Consider the following 11,541-nt stretch of genomic DNA (forward strand, 5'->3'; position numbering starts at 1 on the left):
TTTCAAGATATTAAGGGGAACAGATAGGGTAGAGAGAGAGAAACTATTTCCGCTGGTTGGGGAGTCTAGGACTAGGGGGCAGAGTCTACAAATTAGAGCCAGACCTTTCAGGAGTGAAGTTAGGAAACACTTCTACACACAAAGGGTGGTAGAAGTTTGGAACTCTCTTCTGCAAACAGCAACTGATGCTAGATCAATTAATTTTAAATCGGAGATTGATAGCTTTCTGTTAACCAAAGGTATTAAGGGATGTGGGCCAAAGGCAAGGTTATATGGAGTTAGGTCACAGACCAGCCATGATCTCATTGAATGACAGAGCAGGCTCGAGGGGCTGAATGGCCTCCTGTTCCTATGAGGGAATTGTAAAATATTTCTGTTTCAGGCTCCAGGTCAGAAGCACCCAGCATGAAGTGACTGGCTTTCTCTTTTTTAATATGAAGATTGTTTTGTATTAATAACAGTGCAACATTTGGGTTCGATTAACAAATCGCCTGCACTCGCACAGTTTTATACGCGTGTATACATTACTGGGTAACACTTCGATGTAAATCATGTCGGAATTACAGGAACCTTTGTGATATCCGGCACCGACGGGACCGAGCTGTTGCCGTCCCATCAAAACTGCCGGACAAACCAGCGCTAATGTTGAAACATACGGAGATTTTGAGCTCCGTATCTGGCAACAAACCCTAACAGCTTCTAAACAGTCGGCCGTACCTTGCAAGCGTCTCTGTAGCTTAGCAACAGCTTCAGCGAGACCTTGCAGAGCCTGACTGGTGAAAAAAAAGCAACGAAAAGAAAAAAAAAACCCTAACGAAACGGCTCCTGATTTTTGCCGGTGGCTCGAGCATTCCGGACAGTTAACCTCCGGATAAACCAAAGTTTCCTGTACTTGGCTTTAACACTACTGTGCGTATCAGAAATGATCCTTCCTCTGGCCAGAAAATGGCGTTGGATAACTGTGGTTTACTCGTCCCCTTTGTAGGATACTGCAGAGTACGTTGCCTATGTCGCCAAAGACCCCGTCAATCAAAGAGGTGAGTCCGTACGTTTCTTACAACCTTGCTGTCGAATTGTCACTGCCGTCGGTTGTTTTCCCAGTTGACCCTCTGTTTCCCTTGCTGTCCTCCCCAGCGTGCCATATATTGGAATGCCCTGACGGATTGGCCCAGGACGTGATCAGCACCATCGGGCAGGCCTTTGAGCTGCGCTTCAAGCAGTACCTGAAGAACCCGCCCAAGCTCGTGACCCCACACGACAGGTAACACAACAGACCACCGTGTTCCCCATCGAGTGGTCGCCTTTCTATATAGTGCTGTTTCAGTAAAGTGTACCAATAACAATGTGCCTTTATACCGCGCCTTTAACGTAGTAAAACGTCCCAGGGCCCTTCACAGGAGCGATTATCAGACAAAATTTGACACCGAGCCACATAAGGAGATATTAGGACAGGTGACCAAAAGCTGGGTCAAAGAGGTCGGTTTTAAGGAGCGTCTTAAAGGAGGAGAGAGAGGCGGAGAGGTTTAGGGAGGGAATTCCAGAGCTTGGGGCCCAGGCGGCTGAAGGCACAGCCGCCAATGGTGGAGCGATGGAAATCGGGGGATGCGCGAGAGGACGGACTTGGAGGAGATCTAGGAGACACTTCTTTACCCACAGAGTGGTGAGAATGTGGAAATTGCTACCACAGGGAGTGGTTGAAGCGATGGACGCATTCATGCATGGAAGCTGGATAAACACGAGGGAGAAAGGAATCGAAGGATATGGTGATGGGGTGAGATGAAGAGGGGCGGGAGGAGGCTGCTGTGGAGCATAAACACCGGCACGGAGCAGATGGGCCCAATGGCCTGTTTCTCTGCTGTACCTTCTATGTAAATCGTGCTCATGGGCTATTTGACTCTGTAGTCACTTTTTAAAACAAAATGGACCAACACAATCAATCTCCAACCAGTCGCCATCTTGGTCTCCATTGTGGCGTGGTTGCCTGGCAACACCCGGCCTCTCGCTCAAGGCTCGTGCGCCCAATGATCTGTGACACTTTGTCCTATCTCGACCGGAGGGTCACCTTCGCAGGCCAGAACAATTAGCTCCGCTCTTCACCCTGCTCAGCTGCAATGGGCCCGTACAGGGGGGAAAAATAATCCACTCCCTCCACCACCGACGCACCGTGGCTGCAGTGTGTACTATCTACAAGATGCACTGCAGCAACTCGCCAAAGCTTCTTCGGCAGCACCTCCCAAACCCGCGACCTCTTCCACCTAGAAGGACAAGGGCAGCAGGCGCATGGTAACACTGCCACCTCCAAGTTCCCCTCTGATGCGCCATCAATTACTCAAAAGACTGAGGTTAAGCGAGTAACAACCAGGCTTTTATTAACTAAAGAATGAAGGTCTAGTCTCGAGTGGTCGACCCGTCCAGAATACTAAGGGACTGGGAGGTAGTCACTTATATACCTGGAATAGTGGGAGGAGTCAGCCGAGGCATGTCCAGACCTGTACCTAGTGGAATACACATACACATACAGACAGGTATAACAGTGGTTTACCACATTCACCCCTTGTTTAAAAATGAGTCCGGCGGGGTGAAGTGTATTTAAAAGTTTGTGTATTGGAGCCTCTCCGGAGGTCTTGTCTGCCGCTGTGATCGACGTGGCAACGGCAGGGGTGGTGGAGCTTCCGGCGTCGCGTCCCGTGTAGGCTGGGGCACTGGAGTGTAGTCCTCGTGGGTGACAGTCCAAGGCGAGCCGGCTGCTGGGGTTGGATATCGGGTCGTGGGGGGAGGTGGTAATGGGTAGTGGGTTACAGCGGTCCCCGAGGGTGTCGTGGGGGGGGGTGGTAATGGGTAGTGGGTCACAGCGGTCCCCGAGGGTGCGAGGTCTCGTATGGAGACTGTGTCCTCCCGCCCGTCCGGGTACCCAATGTAAGCGTACTGGGGGTTGGCGTGGAGGAGGTCGACCCTCTCGACCAGGGGGTCCGTTTTATTGGTCCTCACGTGTCTTCTCAGTAGTACCGGCCCTGGGGACGTCAGCCATGGCGGTAACGCTGTCCCTGATGCGCTATCAATTACTCATAAAAGACTGAGAGTTAAGAGAGTAACTAAAGGCTTTTATTAACAAAAGAATGAAGGTCTGCCTCGAGTGGTCGACCGGTCCAGAATACAAAGGGGCTGGGGAGCAGTCACCTTTATACTAGGACTTGTGGGAGGAGTCAGCCGAGGCATGTCCAGGCATGTACACAGTGTAATACAAACAGTGGTTTACCACATTCACCCCTTGTTTAAAATTGAGTCCGGCGGGGTGAAGTGTATTAAAAGTTAGTGTATTGGAGTCTCTCCGGAGGTCTTGTCTGCCGCTGTGATCGGCGTGGCGACGGCAGGGGTAGTGGAGCTTCCGGCGTCGAGTCCCGCGTAGGCTGTGGCACAGGCGTGTCGTCCTCGTAGATGTCGAGCGGGTCGCTGGGCCCAGGCCTGCCATCTGCCGGGGCTGGATATCGGATCATGGGGGGGGGTGGTAGTGAGTAGTGGGTTACTGCGGCCCCCGAGGGTGCAAGGTCTCTTATGGAGACTGTGTCCTCCCGCCCGTCCGGGTATGCAATGTAAGCATACTGGGGGTTGGCGTGGAGGAGGTCGACCCTCTCGACCAGGGGGCCCGTTTTATGGGTCCTCACGTGCCTTCTCAGTAGGACCGGCCCTGGGGACGTCAGCCATGGCGGTAGCGATGTCCCCGATGTGGACTTCCTTGGGAAGACAAACATTTTCTCATGAGGGGTGGCGTTAGTGGCAGTGCAGAGCAGTGACCGAATAGAGTGGAGCGCATCGGGGAGCACATCCTGCCAGCGGGAGGTGGGAAGGCCCCTAGACTTTAAGGCTAGCAGGACGGCCTTCCAAACTGTCGCATTTTCTCTTTCCACCTGTCCGTTCCCCCGGGGGTTGTAACTGGTGGTCCTGCTTGTGGCAATACCCCTAGTTAGCAGGTACTGACGGAGTTCGTCACTCATAAACGATGAGCCCCGGTCGCTATGGATATAGCTGGGGAAACCGAACAGGGTGAAGAGGTCGTTCAGACATTTAATGACCGTGGCACTGGTCATGTCCGGGCAGGGGATGGCGAACGGGAAACGGGAGTACTCATCAATAATATTGAGGAAGTACACATTGCGGTCGGAGGAGGGGAGAGGCCCTTTAAAATCAACGCTCAGGCGCTCGAAGGGGCGAGTGGCTTTTATCAGGTGGGCCCTGTCTGGTCTATAAAAGTGCGGTTTGCACTCAGCGCAGACTTGGCAGTTCCTGGTCATGGTCCTGACCTCCTCAATAGAGTAAGGCAGGTTGCGGGCCTTAATGAAGTGGAAGAACCTGGTGACCCCCGGGTGGCAGAGGTCATTGTGGAGGGCCCGCAGTCTATCGATCTGCGCGCTGGCGCAGGTGCCACGCGATAGCACATCCAGGGGTTCATTGAGCTTCCCGGGCCGGTACAAGATCTCGTAATTGTAGGTGGAAAGTTCGATTCTCCACCTCAAGATCTTGTCATTTTTGATTTTGCCCCTCTGCTTGTTGTTAAACATGAAAGCAACTGAACGTTGGTCAGTGAGCAGGGTAAATCGTTTTCCGGCCAGGTAGTGCCTCCAATGACGCACAGCCTCCACAATCGCCTGGGCCTCCTTCTCAACAGCGGAGTGTCTGGTCTCCGGGCCTTGGAGGGTTCGTGAAAAGAAGGCCACGGGTCTCCCCGCCTGATTGAGGGTAGCGGCCAGGGCAAAGTCGGACGCGTCGCTTTCCACCTGGAAGGGGATGGATTCGTCCACTGCGTGCATAGTGGCTTTGGCAATGTCTTCCTTGATACGGTGGAAGGCTAAGCGGGCCTCTGCCGTCAAGGGAAAAGAGGTGGACTTGATCAGCGGATGGGCCTTGTCCGCATAGTAGGGGACCCACTGGGCATAATAGGAGAAAAACCCTAGGCACCTCTTCAGGGCCTTGAGGCAGTGGGAGTTCCATAAGGGGACGCATCCGGTCGGGGTCGGGGCCGATGACTCCGTGTTCCACAACACAGCCAAGGATGGCGAGGCGGTTTGTGCGGAATATGCACTTCTCCTTGTTATATGTCAGGTTTAGGAGTTGGGCGGTGCGGAGGAATTTTTCGAGGTTTGCGTCATGGTCCTGCAAGTCACGGCCGCAGATGGTCACATTGTCCAGATATGGGAAAGTGGCCTGCAACGCATTTTGATCTACCATCCGGTCCATCTCCCTTTGGAAGACGGAGACCCCGTTGGTGACGCCAAAGGGAACCCTAAGGAAGTGATAGAGGCGGCCGTTTGCCTCAAAGGCGGTATACTGGCGGTCCTCAGGGCGGATAGGGAGCTGGTGGTACGCTGATTTCAGGTCAATGGTCGAGAAGACGCGGTACTGCGCGATCTGGTTGACCATATCAGCTATGCGGGGGAGTGGGTAGGCGTCCAGCAGGGTGTAGCAATTTATTGTCTGGCTGTAGTCGATGACCAGGCGCTGCTTCTCGCTGGTCTTAACGACCACAACCTGGGCTCGCCAGGGGCTGGTGCTGCCCTCAATAATCCCTTCCTTCAGGAGCCGCTCCACTTCGGTTTTAATGAAAACCCTGTCCCCGGCACTGTATCGCCTGCTCTTTGTGGCGATGGGCTTACAGTCGGGGGTGAGGTTAGCAAACAGTGGTGGGGGGGTGACTCTGAGTGTGGAGAGGTTGCACCTGGTGCGCGGCGGGCAATTTGGGAGCTGCTGGCTGCGGACTGTGAGTGGGGGTAGGGGTCCACCGTACGCCATCGTAACACTTTTAAGGTGGCACTGAAAATCTAACCCCAGCAGGACGGCAGTGCAGAGGTCTGGCAGGACCAGAAGTTTAAAATGATCGTACACGGTCCCGTCTACTACGAGTGTCACTACGCAGTAGCCGCCGATGTCCGCCGACTGGGACTCGGAGGCCATAGAAATCCGCTGGTGCGCAGGCAGGACTGGGAGAGAGCAACGCCGCACCGTGTCGGGGTGGATGAAGCTCTCCGTGCTCCCAGAGTCAAAAAGGCAGGTTGTATCATGGCCATTTACCTTAATGTCCATTGTGGAACTGGCCAGCTGGTGCGGTCTCGCTTGGTCCAGTGTAACGGATGCCAGCGTAGGGGTCGGTGTGTCGCTGCGGGTATCAGATGAGGCGGTGTTGGGGGCCTGCTGCGTTCCGGCTGTCGTCCAAGATGGCGGCGTCCATGATCCCCATGTGGCTGGAGGCGTCCAAAATGGCTGCTGTACCGGTGGTTCGCACATGGCCGGGGAGGCCCAAGATGGTGGCCCGCATGGCCCACACGTGGCGCTGCTGGGGTTCGGGGTGGCTTTGGCCCTGCAGACGTTAGCGTAGTGTCCCTTCTTCCCGCAGCCCGAGCAGATCGCGTTTTTCGCCGGGCAGCGCGCTCTGGGGTGTTTTGCCTGGCCACAGAAGTAGCATTTCTGGCCTTGGGTCACTGCTGTCTGGCCTTGGGACACTGCTGCGGTAGTTGGGGTGTGGCTGGGGTGGCACGGCGCTATGAGGCGGTCCTACCGTGTCCCAGGCTGTCATTCCCCGCGGCGTCCACGGTGCAGAGGAGTAGGCATCCATGCCCCGGTAGGCTGCATCCAATGATAGTGCGAGTTCAGAGGCCTTGTTGAGGTCGAGGTCACTCTGCTCCAACAGTCGCTGTCGGGTGTAATTGGATCTGTGGCCCGCTACAAAAGCGTCCCGGATAAGTTCCTCTGTGTACACGGCGGCCTTTACATCCTTACAACCACAGGCCCGGCCAAGCACAGACAGTGCCTGAAGGTATTCCACGGTCGATTCCCCAGGTTGTTGTTTACGACTCCCCAGAAGGTGCCTGGCGTACACTTCGTTCACTGGGCGCGTGTACTGGTCCTTGAGGAGCTTGATAGCGTCCGCGTACGAGGTCGCGTCTTGGATGACCGAGTACACTCGGTGGTTCACTTTGGAGGTCAGGACATCCAGTTTGTCCTCGTCCGATTTGATTGCTGCGGAGGCGGTCAGGAATTTTTCGAAACACTTAAGCCAGTGAGTAAACTTGGTGGATGAGTCCGCCTCCCGATGATCTAAGTCCAGGCATGCTGGTGTGAGGATCTTCTCCATTATAAAAATTTTGTTAATAAAATTGATGCGCTATCAATTACTCATAAAAGACTGAGAGTTAAGAGAGTAACTAAAGGCTTTTATTAACAAAAGAATGAAGGTCTGCCTCGAGTGGTCGACCGGTCCAGAATACAAAGGGGCTGGGGAGCAGTCACCTTTATACTAGGACTTGTGGGAGGAGTCAGCCGAGGCATGTCCAGGCATGTACACAGTGGAATACAAACAGTGGTTTACCACAGTCCCCGATGTGGACTTCCTTGGGAAGACAAACATTTTCTCGTGAGGGGTGGCATTGGTGGCAGTGCAGAGCAGTGACCGAATCGAGTGGAGCGCATCGGGGAGCACCTCCTGCCAGCGGGAGGTCGGAAGGCCCCTAGACTTTAAGGCTAGTAGGGCGGCCTTCCAAACTGTTGCATTCTCTCTTTCCACCTGTCCGTTCCCCCGGGGGTTGTAACTGGTGGTCCTGCTTGTGGCTATACCCCTAGCGAGCAGGTACTGGCGGAGTTCGTCGCTCATAAACGATGAGCCCCGGTCGCTATGGATATAGCTGGGGAAACCGAACAGGGTGAAGAGGCTGTTCAGACATTTAATGACCGTGGCACTGGTCATGTCCGGGCAGGGGATAGCGAACGGGAAACGGGAGTACTCGTCAATGATGTTGAGGAAGTACACATTGCGATCGGAGGAGGGGAGAGGCCCTTTAAAATCGACGCTCAGGCGTTCGAAAGGGCGAGTGGCTTTTACCAGGTGGGCTCTGTCTGGTCTATAAAAGTGCGGTTTGCACTCAGCGCAGACTTGGCAGTTCTTGGTCATGGTCCTGACCTCCTCAATGGAGTAAGGCAGGTTGCGGGCCTTAATGAAGTGGAAGAACCTGGTGACCCCCGGGTGGCAGAGGTCATTGTGGAGGGCCCTCAGCCTATCGATCTGCGTGCTGGCACAGGTGCCACGCGATAGGGCATCTGGGGGTTCATTGAGCTTCCCAGGCCGGTACAAGATCTCGTAATTGTAGGTGGAAAGTTCGATTCTCCACCTCAAGATCTTGTCATTTTTGATTTTGCCCCTCTGCTTGTTGTTGAACATAAAAGCAACTGAACGCTGGTCAGTGAGCAGGGTAAATCGTTTTCCGGCCAGGTAGTGCCTCCAATGACGCACAGCCTCCACAATGGCCTGGGCCTCCTTCTCGACCGCGGAGTGTCTGGTCTCCGGGCCCTGGAGGGTTCATGAGAAGAATGCCACAGGTCTCCCCGCCTGATTAAGGGTGGCGGCCAGAGCGAAGTCGGACGCATCGCTTTCCACCTGGAAGGGGATGGATTCGTCCACTGCGTGCATGGTGGCTTTGGCAATGTCCTCCTTGATACGGTGGAAGGCCGAGCGGGCCTCTGCCATCAGGGGAAAAGAGGTGGATTTGACCAGCGGACGGGCTTTGTCTGCATAGTAGGGGACCCACTGGGCGTAGTAGGAAAAAAACCCTAGGCACCTCTTCAGAGCTGTGGGGCAGTGGGAGTTCCATAAGGGGACGCATCCGGTCCTGGTCGGGACCGATGACCCCGTGTTCCACAACACAGCCAAGGATGGCGAGGCGGTCTGTGCGGAATATGCACTTCTCCTTGTTATATGTCAGGTTCAGGAGTTGGGCGGTGCGGAGGAATTTCTCGAGGTTTGCGTCATGGTCCTGCAAGTCATGGCCGCAGATGGTCACATTGTCTAGGTAAGGGAAAGTGGCCTGCAGCGCGTTTTGATCGACCATTACTGGCGGTCTTCGGGGCGGATGGGGAGCTGGTGGTACGCTGATTTCAGGTCAATGGTCGAAAAGACGCGGTACTGCGCGATCTGGTTGACCATGTCAGCTATGCGGGGGAGTGGGTAGGCGTCCAGCAGGGTGTAGCGGTTTATTGTTTGGCTGTAGTCGATGACCAGGCGTTGTTTCTCGCCGGTCTTAACGGCCACAACCTGGGCTCGCCAGGGGCTGGAGCTGCCCTCAATAATCCCCTCCTTCAGGAGCCGCTCCACTTCGGTTTTGATGAAAACCCTGTCCCCGGCACTGTATCGCCTGCTCTTTGTGGCGATGGGCTTACAGTCGGGGGTGAGGTTAGCAAACAGTGGGGGGGGGTGGGACTCTGAGTGTGGAGAGGTTGAATCTGGTGCGCGGCGTAGTGTCCCTTTTTCCCGCAGCCCGAGCAGGTCGCATTCTTCGCATTCTTCGCCGGGCAGCGCGCTCTGGGGTGTTTGGCCTGGCCACAGAAGTAGCATTTCTGGCCTTGGGATACTGCTGTCTGGCTTTGGGACACTGCTGCGATGGTTGGGCCGTTGTTGGGCTGTGGCTGGGGTGGCACGGTGCTATGGGGCTGTCCTACCGTGTCCCAGGTTGTCGTTCCCCGCGGCGTCCACGGTGCAGAGGAGTAGGCATCCATGCCCCGGTGGGCTGCGTCCAGCGTTAGTGCGATTTCGGAGGCTTTGTCGAGGGTGAGGTCACTCTGCTCCAGCAGTCGCTGTCGGGTGTAGTTGGACCTGTGGCCCGCTACGAAGGCATCCCGGATCAGTTCCTCCGTGTACTTAGTGGACGTTACCGCCTTACACCCACAGGCCCGGCCAAGCACGGACAGTGCTTGGAGGTATTCCTCAGTCGATTCCCCAGGTTGTTGCTTGCGACTCCCCAGGAGGTGCCTGGCGTAAACTTCGTTCACAGGGCGCGTGTACTGGGTCTTGAGGAGCTGGAGGGCGGCTGTGTACGAGGTCGCGTCCCGGATGACTGAGTACACTCGGTGGTTCACCTTGGAGATCAGGACAGACAGTTTGTTCGCATCCGTTACGACCGCAGTGGAGGCAGTCAGGAATGTCTCGAAGCACGTGAGCCAGTGAGCAAACTTGGTGGAAGTGTCCGCTTCCCGACTGTCCAGGTCCAGGCATGCTGGTGTGAGGATCTTCTCCATTATAAAAATTTAGTTAATAAAATTGATGCACCATCAATTACTCAAAAGACTGAGGTTAAGCGAGTAACAACCAGGCTTTTATTAACTAAAGAATGAAGGTCTAGTCTCGAGTGGTCGACCCGTCCAGAATACTAAGGGACTGGGAGGTAGTCACTTATATACCTGGAATAGTGGGAGGAGTCAGCCGAGGCATGTCCAGACCTGTACCTAGTGGAATACACATACAGACACAGACAGGTATAACAGTGGTTTACCACACCCTCCGAGTCACACATACCATCCTGACTTGGAAATATATCGGCCGTTCCTTCATCGTCGCTGGGTCAAAATCCTGGAACTCCCTCCCGAACAGCACTGTGGGAGCACCTTCACCACACGGACTGCAGCGGTTCAAGAAGGCGGCTCACCACCACCTTCTCAAGGGGCAACTAGGGATGGGCAATAAATGCTGGCCTTGCCAGCGACACCCACATCGCGAGAATGAATTTTTAAAAAAGAAAAACAAAACAACTGAAGGTTGCTGTCAAACCAACCCATGTCTAACATGTTAAATCCTGGCGGTGGGCTATGCCAAGAAATGTCCAACTTGAGCTCCGCGTTTCTAAGGCTGCAAACAAGCAGCCAATTTGTCGTTCTTTGTATCCCAGTCCGTTCATTCAGTGGTTCAGATTAAGGCTCAATTAACACCATGCTGAGCTATTTAGACTTACGTAGATGCGGTTAGACGTCTGTGGTGTACTGTTGACTATCACATGAATAGATTTAGTGTCGAGTGTTAAGTATCAGATAACTGGGGCTGAAAGAGTCTGACTGAAATTACACAGCAGCAAAATCAGTGCATCGGGTCATGGCCGGCCGGGTCTTGGGTTTTTGCTGCTATTTCCAAAGTTACTTCTCCTCTCATCTCCTGGAGGTCAGGCTCGTGCTGGGGAACAGCTCCATGGTTGCTGGCTGTCCTCCGATCCCGCACCCACCCAGCCGCTCAACGTATGTGAGCGTAGACAGTGCATGCATCACTGTCGAGTCTGATCCTGTTCCTGACCCCACTCTCGTCTCGCTCTCTCTCTTGCTCTTTCTTGTCTCGCGCTCTCGTCTCGCTCTCACTCAATTTCAATTCAATTCAATTCAAATCGCTTTATTGGCATGACAAGGTACATCTTATGTTGCCAAAGCATCGAAAAACATTCATTCATGGTTGAACACAAAAATACAGATCTATCCATACAGTGTACAAACAGATATATCCCTGAGTGTATAAATATACATTCATATAATTTGTATATACTCTTTTCTTATATTTAGTGGTTGTCCCTCTGTTTATGGCAAGCTGTAACATAGTGTGCCGCTAGTGTTACACAATTTCTCTCTTCCCCTAGTAGGTGTGGGAGTTTTTGGTCGTCATTCAAATTTCTGAATTCCGGGCATATTTTAGTGAATTTTGGGTAAAAATTCTCCCTTATGCCCTGATATTTTCTACAAGCTGTGAGG

At 53.9% G+C, this 11,541-nt stretch overlaps 1 protein-coding gene across 4 annotated transcripts in view; it reads left to right on the forward strand.

Moving 5' to 3' along the window:
* LOC147086575 (SHC-transforming protein 1-like) overlaps positions 1-11,541 on the forward strand; it is a 172,731-nt gene that overhangs the window by 118,469 nt on the left and 42,721 nt on the right. For all 4 annotated transcript variants that reach the window (XM_085978714.1, XM_085978717.1, XM_085978715.1 and 1 more), the window contains 2 exons: positions 986-1,037; positions 1,135-1,261. In XM_085978714.1, the coding sequence (XP_085834840.1) occupies positions 986-1,037; positions 1,135-1,261 (179 nt within the window). The remainder of the gene's footprint in view (positions 1-985; positions 1,038-1,134; positions 1,262-11,541) is intronic.

This window comes from Somniosus microcephalus, unplaced genomic scaffold (genome assembly GCF_052327205.1).
Source record: "Somniosus microcephalus isolate GS21.2 unplaced genomic scaffold, FLI_Smic_1.0 unresolved_chr7, whole genome shotgun sequence".
Taxonomy (NCBI): Eukaryota; Metazoa; Chordata; class Chondrichthyes; order Squaliformes; family Somniosidae; genus Somniosus; species Somniosus microcephalus.